This window comes from Heptranchias perlo, chromosome 4 (genome assembly GCF_035084215.1).
Source record: "Heptranchias perlo isolate sHepPer1 chromosome 4, sHepPer1.hap1, whole genome shotgun sequence".
Classification (NCBI taxonomy): domain Eukaryota; kingdom Metazoa; phylum Chordata; class Chondrichthyes; order Hexanchiformes; family Hexanchidae; genus Heptranchias; species Heptranchias perlo.
The window spans coordinates 71,321,948-71,343,880 of NC_090328.1; the positions used below are offsets into that span (position 1 = coordinate 71,321,948).

The following is a 21,933-nucleotide window of genomic DNA, read 5'->3' on the forward strand; positions in this document are numbered from 1 at the left end:
TTGTTACCTCCAGACTCAACTATTTAATGCCCTCCTGGCTGGCCTCCCATTTTTCACCCTCCATAAACTTGAGCTCATCCAAAATTCTGCTGCCTGCATCCAAACTTGCAACAAGTCCCCCTCGCCCATCACCCCTGTACTCGCTGACCTACATTGGTTCCCCATCCACCAATAATTAAATTTTAAAATTCTCACCCTCATTTTTATATCCCTCCATGGCCTCACCCCTCCCTGTCTCTGTAAGCTCCTCTAGCCCTACACCTCTCTAAGAACTCTGCGTTCCTCCAATTCTGGCCTCTTGCACATCTCCAATTTAATTACTCTACCATTGGCGGTTGTGCCTTCAGCTGCGTAGGCCCTAAGTTCTGGAATTCCCTCCCTAAATCCCTCTGCCACTCTCTCTACCTTTAAGATGATCCTTAAAACCTACCTTTTTGACCAAGCTTTTCGTCACATGTCCTAATATCTCCTTATCTGGCTCAGTGTCAAATTTTGTTTGATAACGCTCCTGTGAAGCACCTTGGGACATTTTACTACGTTAAAGGCACTATCTAAAAGCAAGTTGTCGTCGTTGTTAAAACCTACCTCTTTGACCAAGCTTTTTGTGACCAGTCCTAATATCTCCTTCTTTGTGTCGGTATGATTTTTTGTCTGTTTACACTCCTGGGGAGGTTTTCTTACATTTACATAGTGCATTTAATGTAAGTTGTTGTTGAGGAAAATTATATACTGTGGATGCATTATTCAGGAATCAAACAAAGTTGTTGGGTTTGTTGCTGCGCGGGTTGATAGTAACAGAAGAAGCCTTTTTATATAATGTGTTGTGAGGCTGTGCAGCACACCACTGGAGTTAGTGAGTGAAGCAGGCACCATGTTAACATTTATGAATAGGTTAGATAGCTGGCTGAATGAAAAAGGAAAAAAAGATATGGGAATAGGTTGGGGGTAAACACCAGAATGGGTTGTTTGGCCGAATGGCGTGTTTCTGCATTGTAACTTCTGTGTAATTCTATGTAGTATCGTCAATTTACTCAATTTAAATAATATCCATAATGGAAAGAAAGTAAATAAAGTGAATCATGATTTTTGAAGGTGACAGAGACTCCTATTCAATATATCTTAAAACTTGATCCTTTCCTTCAATAATTAACAGGATATTACCAAGTAATTGTTTTTCAAAGCTTCATATGTAGCATAAGTACATAAAATAATCAGTTGCACTTTTCTAAATTTTCCTTGGCAAGAATTCTAAATACAATTTACTTACCATCATATTCTGGGAAATAATCAACTAGGTGAGAATACATGATCTTCTCCTCCAAGAGATCTTTCTTGTTTAAGAAGAGGATAACTGAGGAGTTCTGAAACCAGGGATATGTGATAATTGTCCTAAATAGTGCTTTGCTTTCCTCCATTCGATTCTGGAATAAATGACATTGAAGCAAATAAGTTCACAATCAGAAATCAGGAGAACCATGGTACTAGTCTGAGGCACTGCACTTTATTCCTGTAGACAGAGATTCAAGCCCAATGAGAGAATAATACATTTTTTTTTAAAACAACAAACCTGCGACATCAGGTATCAGCATATTGCTGATAAGTTATGACTCCTGGTATAGCTAGAATTAATGTAAATATACCTACATCCATATGTATATATAAAGCTATGCTCCAAGGGTTAGCAATACAGTTAAGAGTCCTACTGATTAATTTTAAAAGAAAGCAAGGTTACCAGGAACTATACCACTATTAGGAACATAGGAACAGGAGTTGGCCATTCAGCCCCTTAAGCCTGTTCTGCTATTCAATTAAATAATGTCTGATCTGCATCTCAACTCAATCCGCTGTTGCTCCATATCCCCACTATTGCTCCTGTATACGTTGCCATCTTTGAGATTCATTTTGCAGCTAAACGCTGGAGATCACATGAAACGAGTCCAAAATCAGTTTAAGTCATCACAGCTGATCCTATTTTTGACTAGCGATTATGCTAACACTGGGAACCCTTCAGCGTGAAATGGGCCCATGATTCAATACTGGTTTTATTATTTTACAACTTCCAGTGATCTAAATGAAAAACATTGCTTTTTCCAGGTACATTTATAGATATGCACGCACACACACTACAGAAATAAAATAAATTTAAGACTGTGTATAGGTATAATCTTTATTTTTTGATTGAAGTTCAACCTTCAGATACAGTAGAATATTAACTGTCATCAACCAGGAGTTGCGTTATCTGCGGACACTTCATTTTTATACCTTCCCCTAATGGCTGTGATTCATGCTGGGACACAGTTCCATGAGTACTGGCAGCACTTCACAATTTGTCCAAATAGTTATTACTCATCTGAACCTAAACAAGGAATAGTGGCTTGACAGGCTATGCAGCTCAACTGGATCTTATTGCCCCACATCCCCATGTGCACATTCCACTGGACTCAATGGATAAAGATCAGATGCAGAGGCACTGGCTGATTTCTACCTCTCTAGTAAAAGGGCACTGCGGTCAACTATAGGGCCAGAAACTTCCCATTTAAGAAGTTTCCTCTTCTGGTAGTCAGGAAAGAACTTATTTCCAGAACTCATCTTACCCCATACTCATCTGACAGCTTTTCCAGGTTTGGAAACTTGATTGGAAGCAGTGCTGAGAGTTGAGCACATTGCTTGTTTACCCTTGAAGGGAAAAGTCTTTTTTATTTCAAAATATACTTTATTTCATAAAATTTGAAGATACACACGCTTTACACACAGTTCAAACATAGGGCACCAAAATGAAGCACAGCAGTTCAAAGCAATTCAGTACAGTTCGTACACATTATCATCTCATTGTTACAATTTTAAAAGCACGGTATATATTTTCTAATACATTCTGTACAATACAAGGTTGGGTGGCTTTATACGGTGGCCTTTCCCCATACAGCGTAGGTCGCACCTCGCTTCAGTGCGTCCCGTAGCACATACTTGGAGTGTGCCAGTCAGTAACACTTGGTTGACCAGCAGCTTTTGGGCAGACCAAAGGGCCTCCTTCACCGAGTTGATGGTCTTCCAGCCGCAGGTGATAGCTGTCTCGGTGTGTGTCCCATGGAGCACAGCGTCCTGTGTTACCGAACTATTGGGGATGAACTGGGACAGATACCAACGCATCTCTCTCCACGCCCTCTGTGCGAAGGGGCAGCCTATTGGGAGGTGGACGACGGTCTCTTCCCCGCCACAGCCTCGAGGGCAGCTCACGGTGGCGCTGAGATACCATGCGTGTAGGAAGGACTGGACCGGGGGGGCCTTTCTCACCACAATCCAGGCTACATCCTGGTGCCTGTTGGTCAGTTCCGGCGACGAGACGTTCTGCCAAATGGCATCGACTGTCTGATCGGGGAAAAGCCCGATCAAGTCCACCCTCTCCTTTCCTTGCAGGACTCTCGAGACGTTTTGTGTTGACCGTCGTCTGACGGCCTTGTGGTCGGAGGGGTTCCTCCTCAGGAACTTCTCCACCTGGGACAGGTGTGGGGGGGGGGGGGGGGGAGGGGGAGGAGGGGGGGGGGGGGGGGAGACGCTCCAGCTGGTCAGGACGTCCTGAGCCTGCTCGGCCAGCGGGCCACACCGAGCCTTCTCAGTGTGTTGGACAGGTGGAAACTCAGCACAGTTACACTTGGTGTTTGCGTACTGGGGCTCTACACACATCCTGAGGCAGCCACACACAAAGCCGGCCATCAGGATCAAAGTGGCAGTGGGAATGCTCTTCCCTCCTTTGTCTGGGGGCTTGTACATGTTGACCCTGCGGACACATTCTACCTTGGACCTCCAGACAAAGTGAAAGACGGCTCGGGTGACTGTGACAACAGAGTTGTGGGAAATGGGCCAGAACCTGGCCACGGAGAGCCACACCGCGAGTACCTCACACCTTATCACCAGGCTCCTGACAGTTATGGAGAGGGATCGCTCCTCCCACATACCAAGCTTCTGTTTGGCCTTGGTGATCTGCTCCTCCCAGTTCTCCGTGCAGGCCAGGGGTCTCCCGAACCAGATCCCCAGCACCTTCAGGTGGTCGGACCTGATGGTGAAGGGGACAAAGGATCGGGGAAAAGTCAAGCTAAAGACAGGGCAATAGTTTATCACGATTAATGCTCCACTATTGGACATTGATTTTTCAGCCTTTGCACCTTTGCCCTCTGGAACTTTCTTCTGAAGCCATGAGTTGGCCCCTCAAGTGGGCTGAGACCCAAAAGTGTAAAATAAGGTTGAATAAAACAAAACAATGATCACACACACACACACACACACACACTATCTATTTAAAAAAGTCAACAATTATTCTACCAGCTAACCCTGCTGCAAAGAAACACATTTCCAGCATTTAGGATCAAGCTGGAAAATGATTTAACTAAAAATACAGGAAAAATATAAACTCAAAGTGCATCTATTTGATACTAATTAACCGCACAAAAAAAAGCTCAATAGGAACAGCAGAGAATTGCTAGCAACAGGAGAAAAAAAAACAAGTACAGCTCAGATGGGTGTATATAATGGGAGACAGGGACATCAACTAACCACTAAACAACATAAATTAAGGAAGTTGTCTTTAGGTACTATGCCTCAGTGCATGATGTTCAATATCTTGTTGAGATTGACTTGATAAGCAAGAATCCATATTTCAGGATTCAAACATTTGCAAATTTAGCTGGTGGAACAGCTGTACTAGTAATGTAAATGGTAACAGGTCTTAGCACCTGACATCATGGCTTCGAGTTTAATTACCCCTATCTGGCAGAAACCAGGTGAGGGGGCAATTAAAATGGGGCGGAGGTCTTACCCACTCTGATTTGACCATCTGCAATCCTGCCTGAAGCTGATGGTGTCCCCTTTAAATGTGCAGATTGGGCTCCGATGACATCATCCCAATCTGCAATTTCAACCTAAGGCCTCAGCATTGGAGCAAAAGTGGTTTCCCTGCCAGAGCCAGAAGAGGCACAGTACCAGTAACTTCTTAAAAAAAACTTTTTTGGTTTCTTTGTAGGCCAGGAGGAGCAGAAGTTTCCTCTGCTGTCCCACAAGGAAACTTTGGGCTTCCCTGCTCCAGGATCCTCCCTCCCCAGACCAGGATTTCCCCCACCCGCCATCCATTTACCCGAGACCCAGGGTCACGTTCCCTCTGGTCCCTGGTAGTTGTCTCCGACCGGCACGATTTTAATAGCTGGGCAACTGCTTCCCGACGACTTCCTGGCCATTTTGGTGGCATGTAAATATGAGGCTCCGCCCTTAAAATCGGCTTGATCTTGACGTCACACTCGCTTCCAGGTACACTGCCCGCTTCGGGGCACTTTTTCCGCACTCCCATTAAAATCGGAGCCCATAACCTCCAGTCAGGAATGATAGCTTTGTTTGCTTGTACAACCAGAACTTTAGTAACAATAGACAACCATGTCCCCACAGCAGAATTCAAAATATCCCCGTATTGCTCCCTTTCATTCAAATGGCCTCTATTTTCTCATCAAGTTCTGAAAAGCTCTCCACTGGTAATGTCAAAAGTGAGTTTCCTTTCATACTTTCACACTTGTTGTCCAGATGGGACAGTTATTCTAACTACAATATTATAGACAAGTTTATTTGCAGCATCTTTTCACCCTGCAGATCCTCAACAGGAGGGATTAGAACACAACACCAGACTAGCAGATCTGCACTACACTGAAATTATCTCCTGTTCTGAACAGTTCAGTAAATTTAGCGCACATCTTTGGATGTTTTTTTAAAAAATTGCTACCAGGGCATATGCCTTTCCCTCAACAAAATGAATGCACTGAATCTGTTACTGCAGCAATGTAAAACAATTGTTTTTTTGTTAGAGTAACACAGCCTTCCTTTTGTAAACTTAATTTCTCCTCTTTCCCTCATTGGGCCTCTCCTCATCTTGTATGCACCACCAAAAGAATCAGCAGCAACTTGTTCACTGCTCATGCTTACACTAAAACTGGATACTGAGAGAGAAGTTAGTGCAGCTCACTGACAATTCCTTCCCTAGCAGTGGAAAAATGCCAGTCTCTGTTTGTTATTTCACCATACAAACACAAGATCAGGAGTTCAACAGTGCATGGGGGTTACAAGCATGATTTCATATCCTATCATTCCATGGCACAATATGCAGCAATGATGCATCAACACACTACTTTGAATATTATGCTGAGTAGCATGGGACTGTATTTTGATAATCACAAAATAAATCATCGTTGCTGATTAACATTTTTATGTTAATCCCTTTGCCTGCAACTTTGTATCTATTTTAGGAATTCTTGTATCTACTTCATTCTCAGGTAACTGGAAGCAACCTGTACAAGATAACCAAATTAAACTAGACTCTCCTGATGTATCCTGCGGTATGGGAGTGAGCCTACTGGTTGGGAACGTTATGCGGCCAGCCACCCAGCCTCCATCCCATATGAACTTCAGCTCATCCAAACATCTGCTGCCCGTGTCCTATCCTGCACTTAGTCCCATTCACTCATCACTCTTGTCGTTGCTGACCTACATTGGCTCCCAGTCACTCAATGCCTAGATTTTTAAAAATTTCTCACCCTTGTGTTTAAATTCCTCGATGGCCGTGCCCTTCCCTATCTCTGTAACCTTCGTCAGCACTACAGCCCTTTCCTCAAACTCACCCTTCCTGTGTCTCTGGCCTCTTGACCAAACCCCTTCCTTCGCCCTCCTTTGGCGGTTGTGTTTTTAGCCGCTCAACCTCACTCTTCCCTTTTTAATACACCTCAAAAGACCAACTCTTTGACCTAACTTAATATCTTCTCATTTGGATACCATCCTTTTTTCCTTCCCTATGTATCTGTAGAACACCTTGGGATGTTTTTCTGTGTTAAAAGCACTGTATAATTGCAAATTGTTGTTGTTTTTCCATATTCTCAGCAGCTCTGCTGTTTTTTATTCTTTTTATCTTTACTGTTGTTGACTGCCATCCAGTGATTCCCCAACAAAAGTGAGCATATGCAGATATCAGATGAGGCTCAGTTGTGGTGGTCCCACAGTCTAGCACTCATTGTGCAGGCTCACACGTGAAGACCAGTCATTTGGGTGAGGAACCAGAGTGTCACAATTTTTATGTTTCGTGCTCGATATTCATTTAGCATTTTCTTTCCTTGCAAGAGTAGAATCATTGGAGTTGTTGGGTGGGGGGGGGGGGGGAGGGGGAGGGGGGGGGAATAGTCCGCAAGAAGCTTTTGACTGTAAGAAGCAAAGAAAAGCAGCCAGAATGGCCATCATGATAATACAGGAAACCACAGTACACAGGAAATAACTACCAACATATACAGATATGCAAGCAAGCAGGGAGTGATGGTACATCAAGGCAGAGACAAATGAGTTCTGAGCAATAATCAGTGGAGAACATGGCTGTGGAAAGGAAGATAAACCGAAAGGGAAATGTTCAGTATGGAAAAAGACCAGCAGCTATATATTGTGATCAAAGATCCAGTTGGTACCAAACACACAGCAATCAACTTGTAAATATTTTGACATCCAGGTTTAACCATTCTCCTACATCAAATTTCTTCCCTTCTTTCCATGGTAATTCACTTCCTAGAAAAAGTAGAGGAACCAGGTGCCGAAGTGATAGGCATGAACCCACAACCTAATAGTCCCCGCTATTCAAGAAAGGAGGGAGAGAGAAAACGGAACCACAGGCCAGTTAGCCTGACATCGGTCATCGGGAATGTGCTGAAATCCATTATTAAGGAAGTGGTAACAGCGCACTTAGAAAATCATACTATGATTAGGCAGAGTCAACATGGTTTTATGAAAGGGAAATAGTGTTTGACAAATTTATTAATTTTTTTGAGGATGTAACTAGCAGAGTAGATAAAGGGGAACCAGTGGATGTAATATACTTGGATGTTCAAAAGGCATTCGATAAGGTGCCACATTAAAGGTTGTTACACAAGGTAAAGACTCATGGGGTTGGGGGTAACATATTAGCATGGATAGAGGATTGATTAACGGACAGAAGAGTGTAGGAATAAACGGGTCATTTTCAGGCTGGCAGGCTAGAACTAGTGGGATGGCGCAAGGATCAGTGCTTGGGCCTCAGCTATTTACAATCTATATTAATGTCTTAGATGAAGGGACCGAGTGTAATGTATCCAAGTTTGCTGACGATACAAAGCTAGGTGGGAAAGTCGGCTGTGAGGAGGACACAGAATGTGTAAAGGGATATAGACAGGTTAAGTGAGTGGGCAAGAAGGTGGCAGATGGAGTATAATGTGGGGAAATGTGAAATTATTCGCTTTGGTAGAAGAATAGAAAAACAGAATTTTGTTAAATGGTGAAAAACTATTAAATGTTGGTGTTCAGAGAGATTTGGGTGTCCTTGTACAAGAAACACAAGTAACATGCAGATACAGCAGGCATTTAGGAAAGCAAATGGAATGTTGGCCTTTATTGGAAGGAGGTTGGAGTACAAAAGTAAGGAAGTCTTACGACAACTGTACAGGGCTTTGGTGAGACCTCACCTGGAGTATTGTTTGCAGTTTTGGTCTCCTATCTAGGGAAGGATATACTTGCCTTAGAGGCGGTGAAGTGAAAGTTCACTAGATTAATTCCTGGGATTAAAAGGTTGTCCTATGAGGAGAGGTTGAGTAGAATGGGCCTATACTCTCTGGAGTTTAGAAGAATGAGAGGTGATCGACTTGAAAAATATAAAGTTCTGAGGGGGCCTGACAGGGTAGATGCTGAGGTTGTTTCCCATGGGTGTAGAACTACGGGGCATAGTTGCAGGATAAGGGGACAGCCATTTAAGACTGAGATGAGGAGGAATTTCTTCACTCAGATGGTTGTGAATCTTTGGAATTCTCTACCCCAGAGGACTGTGGATGATGAGTCATTGAATATATTCAAGGCTGAGATAGAGAGATTTCTGGACTCTAGGGGAATCAAGGGATATGGGGATCAGGCTGGAAAGTGGAGTTGAGGTCGAAGATCAGTCATGATCGGATTGAATGGCGGAGTAGGTTCGAGGGACCATGTTGCCTATCCCTGCTCCTATTTCTTATGTTCTTATGTGTTGACTTCTTGACTCAAACAGTGTAATCATGGGGAGGTACCAATTAGCGGCCAGTAGCAGGGAATAGAGCAACATTCATTGAAGCTGGGAAGCAAAAATAAAATTAGGGAAACCATTTTTGGAATGCTACGTGCTCAGAAAAGCACAATAATGCAAGAGTGCAAGATCATGAACACTGTGTTCCTCATCTTCAGCACTGAACTGAATTACAGATCAAAATAAAATGTTACTTTCGCTATCCAACCCTCCCAGCAGCACTGCTGAGGCCATAAATTAGAAAATAAAATATTGTAAGATATTATCTTTAGCTTCCCTGATCATTATCCACTAGCTGACGAATATACTTTTTGTGAATGATTCCTGGACTACTTCTTTAATTCTGTGAATTTAAGTAGTGCAATACACACTGAAGTATTATTTTCATGACGCACTGACATACAACGTAAGTTTGAAGAATGTATTCTTCAGTTGGTGCTTTCATATTCGAATCTATACCATCACTAATCTAAAAAGTAGGGCCTAACGCAAAGTTTGAGAACGGAATTATGATGAGGGCACCCCTCCACTGCCTCTGTGCTGTTAGACTGTTTGTCCAACATCTAGTCTTGGATAAATGTAAGGAATCTTACAACACCAAGTTATAGTCCAACAGTTTTATTTGAAAATCACAAGCTTTCGGAGGCCTGACGAAGGAGAAAGCCTCCGAAAGCTTGTGATTTTCAAATAAAACTGTTGGACTATAACCTGGTGTTGTAAGATTCCTTACATTTGTCCACCCCAGTCCATCACCGGCATCTCCACATCAGTCTTGGATAAGGCATAGCTTTCTCCAGCTAAACATCGCGAAAACTGAAGCCATAATCTTTAGCCTGTCACAAACTCCAAATCCTCAGCACTGACTCCATTCTCCAACACTGACAACATCCAGGCTTGGGCTGATAAGTAGCAAGTAACATTCGCGCCAGACAAGTGCAAGGCAATGACCATCTCTAACAAAAGAGAATCTAACCACCTCCCCTTGACATTCAACGGCATTACCATTGCCGAATCCCCCACAATCATCATCCTGGGGGTCACCATTGACCAGAAACTTAACTGGACCAGCCACATAAATACTGTGGCTACAAGAGCAGGTCAGAGGCTGGGTATTCTGCAGCCAGAGACTCACCTCCTGACTCCTCAAAGCCTTTCCACCATCTACATGGCACAAGTCAGGAGTGTGATGGAATACTCTCCACTTGCCTGGATGAGTACAGCTCCAACAACACACATGAAGCTTGACACCATCCAGGACAAAGCAGCCCGCTTGATTGGCACCCCATCCACCACCCTAAACATTCACTCCCTTCACCACCAGCGCACTGTGGCTGCAATGTGTACCATCCACAGGATGCATTGCAGCAGCTCGCCAAGGCTTCTTCAAGAGCACCTCCCAAACCCGCAACTTCTACCACCTAGAAGGACAAGGGCAGCAGGCACATGGGAACAACACCACCTGCACGTTCCCCTCCAAGTCACAAACCATCCCGACTTGGAAATACATCGCCGTTCCTTCATCGTTGCTGGGTCAAAATCCTGGAACTCCCTTCCTAACAGCACAGTGGGAGAACCTACACCACACGGACTGCAGCGGTTCAAGGCAGCAGCTCACCACCACCTTCTCAAGGGCAATTAGGGTGGGCAATAAATGCTGGCCTCGCCAGCGACGCCCACATCCCATGAACAAATTTTTAAAAAATTCCCCTCCCTTCTCACTGTCTCAGGTTTAACAAAATTGTTTGCAATCTTGGCATTCTGCTGGACCCAGACCCGAGCTTCCGACCTGGGCCTCAGACTGCCATTTCCTCTCCATCTACTTTCATCTGTGTAACACTGCCTGCCTCCATCCGATGCCACTGAAACAATCAAACATCCAGGCTCAACGGGCATGCATTTTACCTGGAGCAGGGAACTCAGTGGGTGGGTAGATAATCGCATGCGAAATCTGGAATTAAAGTGAGCGCATTGGAATCTGTGATCGGAACTAAGTTGAAGGCCCTTAATTTTACTTCCAGGTTTCACGTCTCCAAGCTGCACAGCGGGCGTACTGCACATCCGCATGACACGATCTGAACTCCACGATTTAAAGGGCCAATGCAAAAATGGATCTTGGACGAGAGGAAGTAAAACTATGGATTCAAAGAGAGCTGGGGCAGCATCCAGGTTCACGAATACTTCACTTGAAGTACTGCTGGGTGCAGTAAGAACCAGGAAGGAGGTCATCCACCCAAGCAATTGGAGGAAGAAACCTGGTTCTGCCACCAAGGCGTGGCTCGAGGTGGCAGATGAGGAGCACGGTGCCCAAGTCTTAGCTGCATTGCAGGAAGGACTTTATTGACCAGACCAGGAAAAGTGAGTACATTTGTTGATTCACCCACATCCTGTATTGTGCAACACCCTCCTCTCATTCTGTGTTACCACGCCTACTCCATCACATCACTCCTTACACCCACTTAGGTTGCAGCATCAACTTTCACTTTCTATGCACTTCCTTTCCATTTATTCACCCACTACTGCCACTCACTCCAATCCTGATGCAATGTGATGTATCTGTCTGATAGTCACCCACTAATACATCTGTTTCATTGTCAGCCTCACCTGAAGCAATGTATTTATCGGGTGAAAATGTCACCTTCAGTCACTCATAGGTTTGTTCTTTCTCCCTTTGTAGAAAAAGAGAGCTCAAAATGCAAGAAGGCGGCGAGGACTGGAGGTGGACCACCACAAATCGTCCAGTTCACAGATGTGGAGGAGGATGCCGTGGAGGTAAGTCAGACCACCTCTTCTTTGGCAGTCCCTCAGGGTCGAGGATGACTTGCTTCCACTCCGGGAGGGTGGGTTCTGCGGTAGCTGAATAGTCCAATCCTACAGTCGCAGACTCTACCACAGGTGGGGCAGGTAGTGTTTAATAAGGCGGGTGGGTGAGACGCTCTGGATTCTGTGCGCTCTTTCCGCTGCTTACGCTTAACCTCCACGTGCTCCACACGATGACGTTCGAGGTGATTGGCACCTTCACGGATGCTTCTTCTCCAATTTGGGCAAGCGATTCTAGGGCAAGCAATTCCCACGTGTCAGTGGGGATGTTGCATTTTTTTTTAAGGGAGGCTTTGAGAGTGTCCTAATAGCATTTCCTCTGCCCTCCCAGTGATCGCCTGCCATTGAGGAGCTCGGAGTAGAGCACTTGTTCAGGGAATCTTGTGTCGGGCATGCGGTCAATGCGGCCCACCCATTGCAGCTGGTTGAGCGTGACCAGTGCCTCGATACTGGGGATGTCAGCCTGGGAGAGTCAGCCTGGGAGAGAACACTCACGTTGGTACGCCTATCCTGCCAGTGGATTTGCAGGATTTTGCAGAGGCAACGTTGGTGATCTCTCTTCTGGGATTTGAGGTGTCTGCTGTACATTGTCCATGTTTCTGATGCATACAGGAGGGCGGGGACCACGACTGCTCTGTAGACCATGAGCTTGGTACTGGATTTGAGGTCTCGGTCTTCGAACACTCTGTTCCTCAGGCGTCCTCAGGCTACACTGGCGCACTGGAGTCGATGTTGAATTTCATCGTCGATGTCTGCTCGTGCCAAGAGGAGGCTCCCGAGGTATGGGAAATGATCCACGCTGTCCAGAGGCTCACCGTGGATCTTGATGGTCGGGGGACAGTGTTGTGTGGCAGGAGCGGGCTGGTAGAGGACCTTTGTTTTCCGGATGTTTAGCCTGAGGCCCATTCTCTCACATGCCTTGGTGAATGCGTCGACGATGGTTTGTAGCTCGGCCTCTGAATGTGCGCACACGCAGGTGTCGTCTGCGTACTGTAGCTCGATGACAGAAGTTGGGGTGGTTTTGGTTCTGGCCTGGAGGCGTCGAAAGTTGAACAGTTTCCCGCTTGTCCTGTAGGTTAGCTCCACTCCGGCGAGAGTTTCATGGTGATGGGGTGGAGTGTTGCAGCGAGGAAGATGGAGAAGAGCGTTGGTGCGATGACGCAGCCCTGCTCGACCTCAGTTTGCACTCGTATTGGGTCTGTGGTGGATCCGTTGGTGAGGATCATGGCTTGCATGTCATCGTGGAGAAGGCAGAGAATGGTGACGAATTTCTGAGGACTGGAGGTGGACCACCACAAATAGTCCAGCTCACAGATGTGGAAGAGGATGCCGTGGATTTAAGTCAGACCACTGCATGTCTATCTGTCAGAGTTGGAGAGACTGGCATCTCTGAATGGCTGGTGACAGATCCTTAACATCTTTCATGTACATGATGAATTGAATTTATCAATGATTGAACTGTTCCAGACCTCAGTATGATCATTGGAAAGATTGTCATTTTTCCAATGAATAATTAATATCGGCTTCTGTTGTTTACGAGGGCCTTCAAGAGGAAAGTGCCGAAATGGAACAAAGCGATTCCTCAGAGTATCTCATTCCTTCTGAGGGTGCATCATCACATGACACACAGCCATGCACCAGCAGGGAGACTAGCACTTCATTGGGTCCTATTAGACAGTTAGTCGGGTTGTCACCTGGTGATTCACCACTCAAGTGTGCACGAGCAGACGTTGGTGGCAGGGACAGCTGTGGAGACTGTGAGTTGGGGGGCGTACTCCTCTCCAAGCTCTGCTCAGCTGGACACAGATGTTGCACCCCGGGGGCCAATGTTGAGAATGAGAAAGATAGAGGTAGATGGTGGAGGGTAGCAAATGTAACCCCACTATTTAAGAAAGGAAGGAGAGAGAAAACAGGAAAATAAAAATAGGATTTGGCAGAGTCAACGTGGATTTATGAAAGGGAAATCATGTTTGACAAACCTATTGGGAGTTCTTTGAGGATGTAACCAGTAGAATAGATGCGGGGGAACCAGTGGAAGTGGTGTATTTGGATTTTCAGAAGGATTTCGATAAGGTCCCACACAGGAGGTTGGTGAACAAAGTTAGAGCACATGGAATTGGGGGTAATATACTGGCATGGATTGAGAATTGGTTAACAGACAGAAAACAGAGAGTAGGAATAAATGGGTCTTTTTCAGGTTGGCAGACTGTGACGGGTGGGATACTGCAGGGATCGGTGCTTGGACCCCAGCTATTCACAATCTATATCAATGATTTGGATGAGGGGACAAAATGTAATATTTCCAAGTTTGCAGATGACACAAAATGTGAGTTGTGAGGAGGATGCAAAGAGGCTTCAAGGGGATGCAGGCAAGGTGAGTGGGCAAGAACATGGCAGATGGAATATAATGTGGAAAAACAGAAATGCAGAGTATTTTTTAAATGGTGAGAGATTAGAAAATATTGATGTTCAAAGGGACCTGGGTGTCCATGAGTCACTGAAAGCTAACATGCAAGTGCAGCAAGCAACAAGAGGATTTGAGTACAGGAGTAAAAATGTCTTACTGCAATTATATAGGGCCTTGGTGAGACCGCACCTGGAGTATTGTGTACAATTTTGGTCTCCTTACCTAAGAAAGGATACTTGCCATACAGGGAGTGCAACGAAGGTTCACCAGACTGATTCCTGGGATGGCGGGATTGTCCTATGAGGAGAGATTGAGTAGACTAGGCCTGTATTCTAGAGTTTAGAAGAATGAGAGGTGATCACATTGAAACATACAAAATTCTTACAGGGCTCTACAGGGTAGATGCAAGGAGGATGTTTCCCCTGGCTGCGAGTCTAGAACCAAGGGTCACAGTCTCAGAATAAGGGGTAGGCCATTTAGGATTGAGAGGAGGAGAAATTTCTTCACTCAGAGGGTGGTGAGTCTTTGGAATTCTCTACCCCAGAGGACTGTGGAGGCTCAGTCATTGAGTACATTCAAAACAGAGATTGAGAGATTTCTTGATATTAAAGACATCAAGGGATATGGGGATAGTGCAGGAAAATGGCGATGAGGTAGAAGATCAGCCATGATCTTGTCTAATGGTGGAGCAGGCTCGAGGGGCCGGATGGCCTACTCCTGCTCCTATTTCTTATGTTCTTATGTAGGTACAGTTGCACCTTTGCAAGGTACTGGAAAGCGTGTCACGCACACTCTCCACAATAGCGGAGAGGATGGAGGAGTCTAACTCCATCACTGGTGGTTTGGTGGTGCAGGTAAGTGCGGGAATGTCTGTGATGGAGAGAGTGGCAGCCTCCATTGAACTTCAAGCACAGATCTCAAATGAGTGCATGCAGGCTGTGACAACGGCCGTATGGATTCTGGATGCCAACACGTCTGCCACCTTAAGCAGGCTGACAGATACCTTATCCGTGGCCTTACGACACGACACATCTGCTCACCAAACTGCTGCCAGCAGAGTGGTGGGAGTGATGTTGTGCTGGCCCAGGAGAGGGACGATGGTGAAAGGGGACATGGAAGTGGGGACTCCATGCAAAGCTCTCCCACGTTTTACTCATTGCCCCTCCCCCTCAACCAGTATCCATAATGCTGCCTCCTCTCCCAATGGCTGAGTCAGCCCCTGCACGGGTGCAGGTGGAGCAGTCTTTGCAGGGACCCTCAAGGACTCAAAAATCCACAGGTCCTGGGCCAAAAGCATCTCAGCAGTCAGGGCAGGTATCTAAGCAACTTGCTACTACCTCTGCTGAAGCCACAGGGGATGCACCATGTAGAAGCAGTAGAAAGAGAAAGGCCAAGCAATTGTAGTTCACGAAGGATATGTGACGCAATGCCATGTTGTTCATTTATATATTTTGTTTGTTAAGGCACGTTAAATGTAATCATTGTCACCACTGCCATGTCTTGACCAACATTGCGTCACGTGTGAAATCGTCACTTCATTTGCTTGATCATGAATGCCAAGACATGACGACACCCATTGAGCGGGTGTGCAATGGGTGTACGCGTAGTTGAAGGACTGTTCTGCGCCAAGGGAGAGGGGGGGCGGGGGTGGGGGTTGGTGCTGATGGTTGTTCCAGGCAGCCTGAGTAGCTCAAAGTCTTCAATTTGCACATCTCATTATGACAACCTATTAGAGATGAGGGAATCCCTGGCATCACGGGCAGCAATGTGCGCCGCTGTTCTGGCGATGGGTTCCCCATCTTCATTTTCCTCCTTCTCCTCTTCTTCAATGTTGCTGTCAGATGAGGATGCTTGATGAGTGCATTCGACCTCCTCCACCTGTAACCCTCTCTGCTGCGCGATGTTGTGCAGGACGCAGCACACGACGATTATTCTGCTCACCCTCATTGGTGAGTACTGAAGGGCTCCCCCAGATCTATCCAGGTACCTGAAGCACATCTTCAACGTTCCTATAGCATGCGTGTAACGCTGCTGTGCTGATGGGGTTTCTCACAGGTGTCACAAGCCACATCCACAGCGGGTATCCCCCGTCTCCAAGGAGCCAGCCCTTAAATCTGTCTTGTGCGTGGAAAAGGGCTGGGATGTTGGACTCATGCAAAATGAAGGAATCGTGGCAGCTGCCAGGGAATCTCTTCTGGTGGTTGCAAATCAGCTGTGCATTGATGGAGTGATATCCCTTTCGGTTTATGAACAGTCCTGGCTCACGTGGAGGTCCTCGGATTGCTGTGTGTGTGTGAAATCAATTGCGCTGTCCAGCAGCGAAACCCATTGCCCTCTCAGTCTGGCTGATATCATCATGGGGAAAGTTCATGTAGTCGGATGCCCTGGCAAACCAGCCATCTGTCACCTGTCGTATACACCTGCAGACAGCTAACGCGCTCTGGAGGTGTCACCAGTGGCGCCCTGGACGGATCCTGAGAAGAAATTGAGGGCAGTGGTGACTATATTTGCAACAGGCAATGCGTAGCCACCAGGTCCAGCTCTTCCTGAAGGAGGCTGCAGATGTCTGTGACCTCCCGCCGACTAATCTCAGCCTGCGTAGGCACTGCTCCACAGAGAGGTCCAGGAAGCTCAACCTTTGCCTGTAGACCTTCTCACATTGGTAGTGCCTCCTGCGGCCTCGGCCCCTCCGTTGGTCCCTCTCTGCTCTTCTTCAGATCCTTGTTGCACACCTCTGTCTTGTGCACTGCAAATCCCAGAACTGCACGACATGCCTGCCACAGAGGTTGATGATTTTCCTCCTCAGATGTACTGTGGAGGAGATCCATTGTGCCCCCCCACCCCATCCTGATCTTGTCAGTTTGAGGGACTCCAAAATGTAGGTAAATTTATCTGAATACAAGAAATCTCAGTCTAAACACAAAGAACTCCCAGCCAGAGTCTGAGAGAACTGAGTGCCCAGCTGCAAAACCTCACCTTTTATTGAGGAGATGTGTCAATCACAGGTTTAAAGGGCTAAATGAGCATCGGCTGCAACTCGCCTCCATTTCAATGGCATGTTTCGGAAGCCACGTTCAGGAGTAGTTAAATCAGCTTCTGTTGCAGAATCCACAAGAAGTACCTAAAGTGTTCCAACTACCTGAATTGGCCCTTTAAACATCGGCCCTTCGGCTTTAAGTGGAGACAGGACTTCCGAATTTCTGTTGTGCGCGCGCATCCTAACATGCCCGAGTTAAACCCGGAAGTGGGCGCATTGGAGCCAGGATGTGATCTCACTCCAAAATGCTGCTACTTTAACCTCCCACCCGCCTCTAACCCACTCGTTCTTGGGAGTTAAAATTACAGATTACTCCGTTGCTGTCTTGGCCGGCCTCCCATCTTTCACCCTCCACAAAATTCAGCTCATCCAATACTCAGTTGTCCATATCCTATCTCACACCAAGTCGCACTGACACATCAGCCTCACACTCATTGACCTACATGGGCTCCCAGCCCCCAATGCCTGAAATTTAAAATTCTCGTCTTTGTGTTTAAGTCACTCCATCGCCTCACTCCTTCCTATCTCTGTAACCCTTCCCAGTGCGAAAAGCCCCAAAACTCTCAGTTCCTCTTAGTCTGGCCTCACGCACCACCTCCCTGCCCCACCATCGTAGGCAATACCTTCAGCTGTCTAAGTCCCACCCTCAAATTCCCTCCCTAAATCTCTCTGCCTCTCTTTCTTCCTTTAAGGATCCTCCTTTAAATGCACCTCAGAATTTTCATCACCCCTCTTAACCAGTTCTTTGGTTCAGTGTCTTTTATCCTCATTAGCAGGCTTTTCTACACTAAACACATTATATAAATGCAAGCTACAGTTGTTATATTTACAGTGTAGCATATCAAACTCTGATGGATTTATAATCCTCACTGAAGGCAAAATTAACCATTTAATAAATAAGTCCGCATGGATTGTCGTCCACAAGAGAACTCACCTCATTGTCTGATTCCACAAGTACTTGATCGTATTCACTAAGGGCAACTAAAAACATAATAGACGTCACATTTTCAAAGCAGTGAATCCATTTTCTTCGTTCTGACCGCTGACCCCCAACATCGACCATTCTGAAAGACCAATGCAATACCAAACTGTACATAACAACCAGACTAGGAAGTCATTAAAACTTTGAAGAGTCAGTCAATATATCAGACATGCAGCATAATGGATAAGTCTTGAAAATTTTAATGTACATGCATTTGGCGAAGATTCATATTATTAATATTACTAGCTCAGTACAGAAAATCATTTTAGGTCACACTCATTCTGAAGAGAAAGAATTAACATGGACATTAGTGAATTATTTGCTTGCTAATGCAAAATAATATACATTTCTTAGTTTATCCTCATCAGTGATACTTTAAAGTAACTGTATGTATATAATCTAAAGGCCACAAACAGCTTTTTTAAAAAATGTAATATGTTTTAAATAAATATTACTTACAAAAACTATTCACATTTATGACGCCATGCACTTTCCACTTTATTCTAATCATCTCTACAACTTTACAAATATGAAATTGAATTTACATCATGCTCAGATAGTTCCTGAAAATGAAAGCTTATCAAAGTTATAAAAACTGTTACTGTATTTAAGTAATTTTCTTCTACCTGAAAATGACAGTTTGTAAGTCGAAGGGGTATTCAATGATCCCTGTTGTTGGGACTCGCACTCTAAGTACATCCTGTTGAGTGGGTAGATAGGTAGATTCTGCTATACGGTCCAAGTCTCTAAGATAGCTACAGACGGGGAGAAACAACAGGAATGCAATGATTGTGACATGATTAACCCTTGGAGAGGAAAAACAGGGGGAGGAAAATGAAAAGAGGAAGGTTGGGGTCATCACCATTCTTCCTGTCTCCAAGAGTCCTGGTGAATTCACCAAGATGGTACCACTTATTCAAAGAGGTGATATGGGACAGTTATTTACATTTCAGCCGACTCCACACCAGATTGTGCCATTTTCCCAGGAATGCAGGATGCATTTTTCCCAGTAATGCTGTAATACTGAATTCCTGAAAATTTTTTGTTTTTTTTATATAAAAGAGAAAACTTGTTTTAGTTGAAATGGCAAGACTGTCTCAGAAGGATGAATTTACTCAGAATGTATATAATTCTTAAGTCAATCATTTTTTGAATTTTTGCCTCTGACACCACCCTATAACTACCACTTAGAGATAAAAGTAACTTACTGGTAATGTATGTCATCATATTAAACCAGAAAATACTGAAGACACAACTTCTGCTACCTAGGAAATTTACTATAGGCTCCAATTAGTACCTGAAGATTATATTCTCCAGATCAAATGGATACTCAATGATGCCAGTTATGGGCACTCAAACCCACAGCACATCCTATTGAGTTGGCAGATAATCTGGTGCTGAGATACAATCAGAATCACTAAAGTAGCTGTGAAATAAGAAAGAAAATTAGATATGATGCATCGGCTCCTCCAATGGAGTGCCTTGATTTATTTGTGGAAAGTAAAATATGAAAAAATTCAACAAAATTAAAACAAATACATATGTATTGATCGTCTTTTAAACAAATGAACAGATCTCTCAGTGTTGCTCACAGTCAGAGGAAGGATACAGTGTTTTATCACATTTAACGTACAATATTTTATCAGGGCCACTGATTTATAGTGGTTGAATAAGTGAAATTGGTACTTTCAAATTCCACGATTATGTGCATATGTGTATAAAGTATAAACCTTGTTTCTTATAACTTTTTTTTTAAATTGTGGGAGGGCAGGCAAGGTTGCAAATTTTATTTCATGTGAGGAATTCTTGCTTTGCAGACAAATGGGAGAGCTGGAGTGTGCTTTTGTCGCACCTTTCTTCCTCAGCCTATGTCTGCATTTTCCACCATCAAAACACATTTGTAAATGACCGAGAAGCTTTCAAAATTCATTTAATTTGTTTAAAAATAATTAAATTTAGGATGAGGAAAGACTCTCTCTGACATAGAAAGTAAAAGCACTCAATATAAATTTTATTTGTTCTTGAAGAAGCTTTTGAAATTTATACTCTGGCTTTTCTTCAAATAAATTTGCAAAACAACCATGTAGATACAGCCAGAACAGAAATATTTTGGTTGAGCTGACTAAAATCTACCATTCTGGGAAATTGTGCACATAGTACATACTCAGACTGCAGGGTCTGCCTCGAGATACAGAGTTAAGGCTCTGGGGCAAATATTTCATCTTCAGGCCAGGATTTTGGGAGGTGCTGAGGCTTCAAGTAAAAACTTTATTGGAGGTTTTCAAATACACAAAAGATATTTCAATGGGTAAACTGCATCATGTTATCTTGAAATATGTAATTTTTTGCTGTTTTGTTTAAACCTAATTTTGGACATGAGAAATTTCAATTCCTGAGAAAATAATTACAGGTGAAAATTTTGTAAAAGCATTTTGAGTGGGTTCACCACTTGTTTGCCTGATAGTCCTTTGTAATAACTCACTGGCTGTTTCTAGACACATTTCTCACTTTTGAATACAAACAAAATCAACAAAGCATGATAGGTCATGTGCTACAGAAAATGCAACAGTTACAGAAATATCACACTGTACACATAACTTAATATATTACTAGTCCATCTCCTAAAGCATTGCACATGGGAACAACAACTCCATAGTGTTGTACAGTTTTATCAAAAGGATACCAGTGAACACTGCAGCACAGCCAAGTAGGCACCAGTGAATTTTTAAATTAATGGAGCAGGCATCACTGGATCAATAAATTCATAGAGCATGAGTAAATTAATAAATTAAGCCAGTAGTGGGCACCAGTGAATTAAGTAGAGAAGTGAGCACTGGTGAATTTATAAATTCCTAGAACTATGGGCACACCAATAAATTGTTCAGAATTCGGATTTGGGCTCCAGTGAAATTTGAATGGTGTATGTTTAAATCAACTATGTACATACATATCACACTTGAAGCATAATATGCATTTTGACAGCTCCACTGTTATCAGATCGGAGAAAAGGAATTCAAGACACGATATGCAGTGCTGCACTCCAGTGTCCCGTTCATTATCATAACCTGAAACAGGCCAGTCTTTTAGCAGACAGCTGAATTGTTCTGATTGTCAGTTTGATATTCCCTGGAAACTGCATCACTGAAGCATGCCTCTGGCAATATGTTTGTTGGTTATAGTTTGTTTTCACAGTGAGTCATGCTACAAAATCTTGGAAGTCTGACTGAACCAGGCAGTGTGACTGCACCAGGCATAGTTGGCCAACTCTCCAGATATTTTACTCAAAAAAGACCAAAGAGGAATAGGATATCAAAGAGTCATCAAGTGATCTTTAACATGACAGATCAAGGTTTGAGACTAATCAAATGATTAGTCGTCTTGACATAACAAGTTGATTTATCGTCTATGAAACTACTACCTAAGTTATTCATCAGATCTATACGTGCTTTATGAATAAAAGGATTTAAGGTGAACACAACTTAAAATGGTAGACATCCCTTCTGGACCAAAGCATACGCCAACCTTTCAATCCTCTGGTCAGCTAATACTATTAAAAAATTCTTCTGAGTATACCAGAGCGATGAAGAGCATTGAACATT

General features: G+C 44.3%; 1 protein-coding gene across 2 annotated transcripts in view; it reads right to left on the reverse strand.

Annotated features, from left to right (window-relative positions):
* The window catches only part of LOC137321013 (guanine nucleotide-binding protein G(q) subunit alpha-like), a 200,773-nt gene that overhangs the window by 37,226 nt on the left and 141,614 nt on the right, over positions 1-21,933 (reverse strand). For both annotated transcript variants that reach the window (XM_067983116.1, XM_067983115.1), the window contains exons 4-6: positions 18,961-19,089; positions 18,287-18,416; positions 1,268-1,421 (exon numbers count right to left, since the gene is read on the reverse strand). In XM_067983116.1, coding sequence (XP_067839217.1) covers positions 1,268-1,421; positions 18,287-18,416; positions 18,961-19,089 — 413 coding nt within the window. The remainder of the gene's footprint in view (positions 1-1,267; positions 1,422-18,286; positions 18,417-18,960; positions 19,090-21,933) is intronic.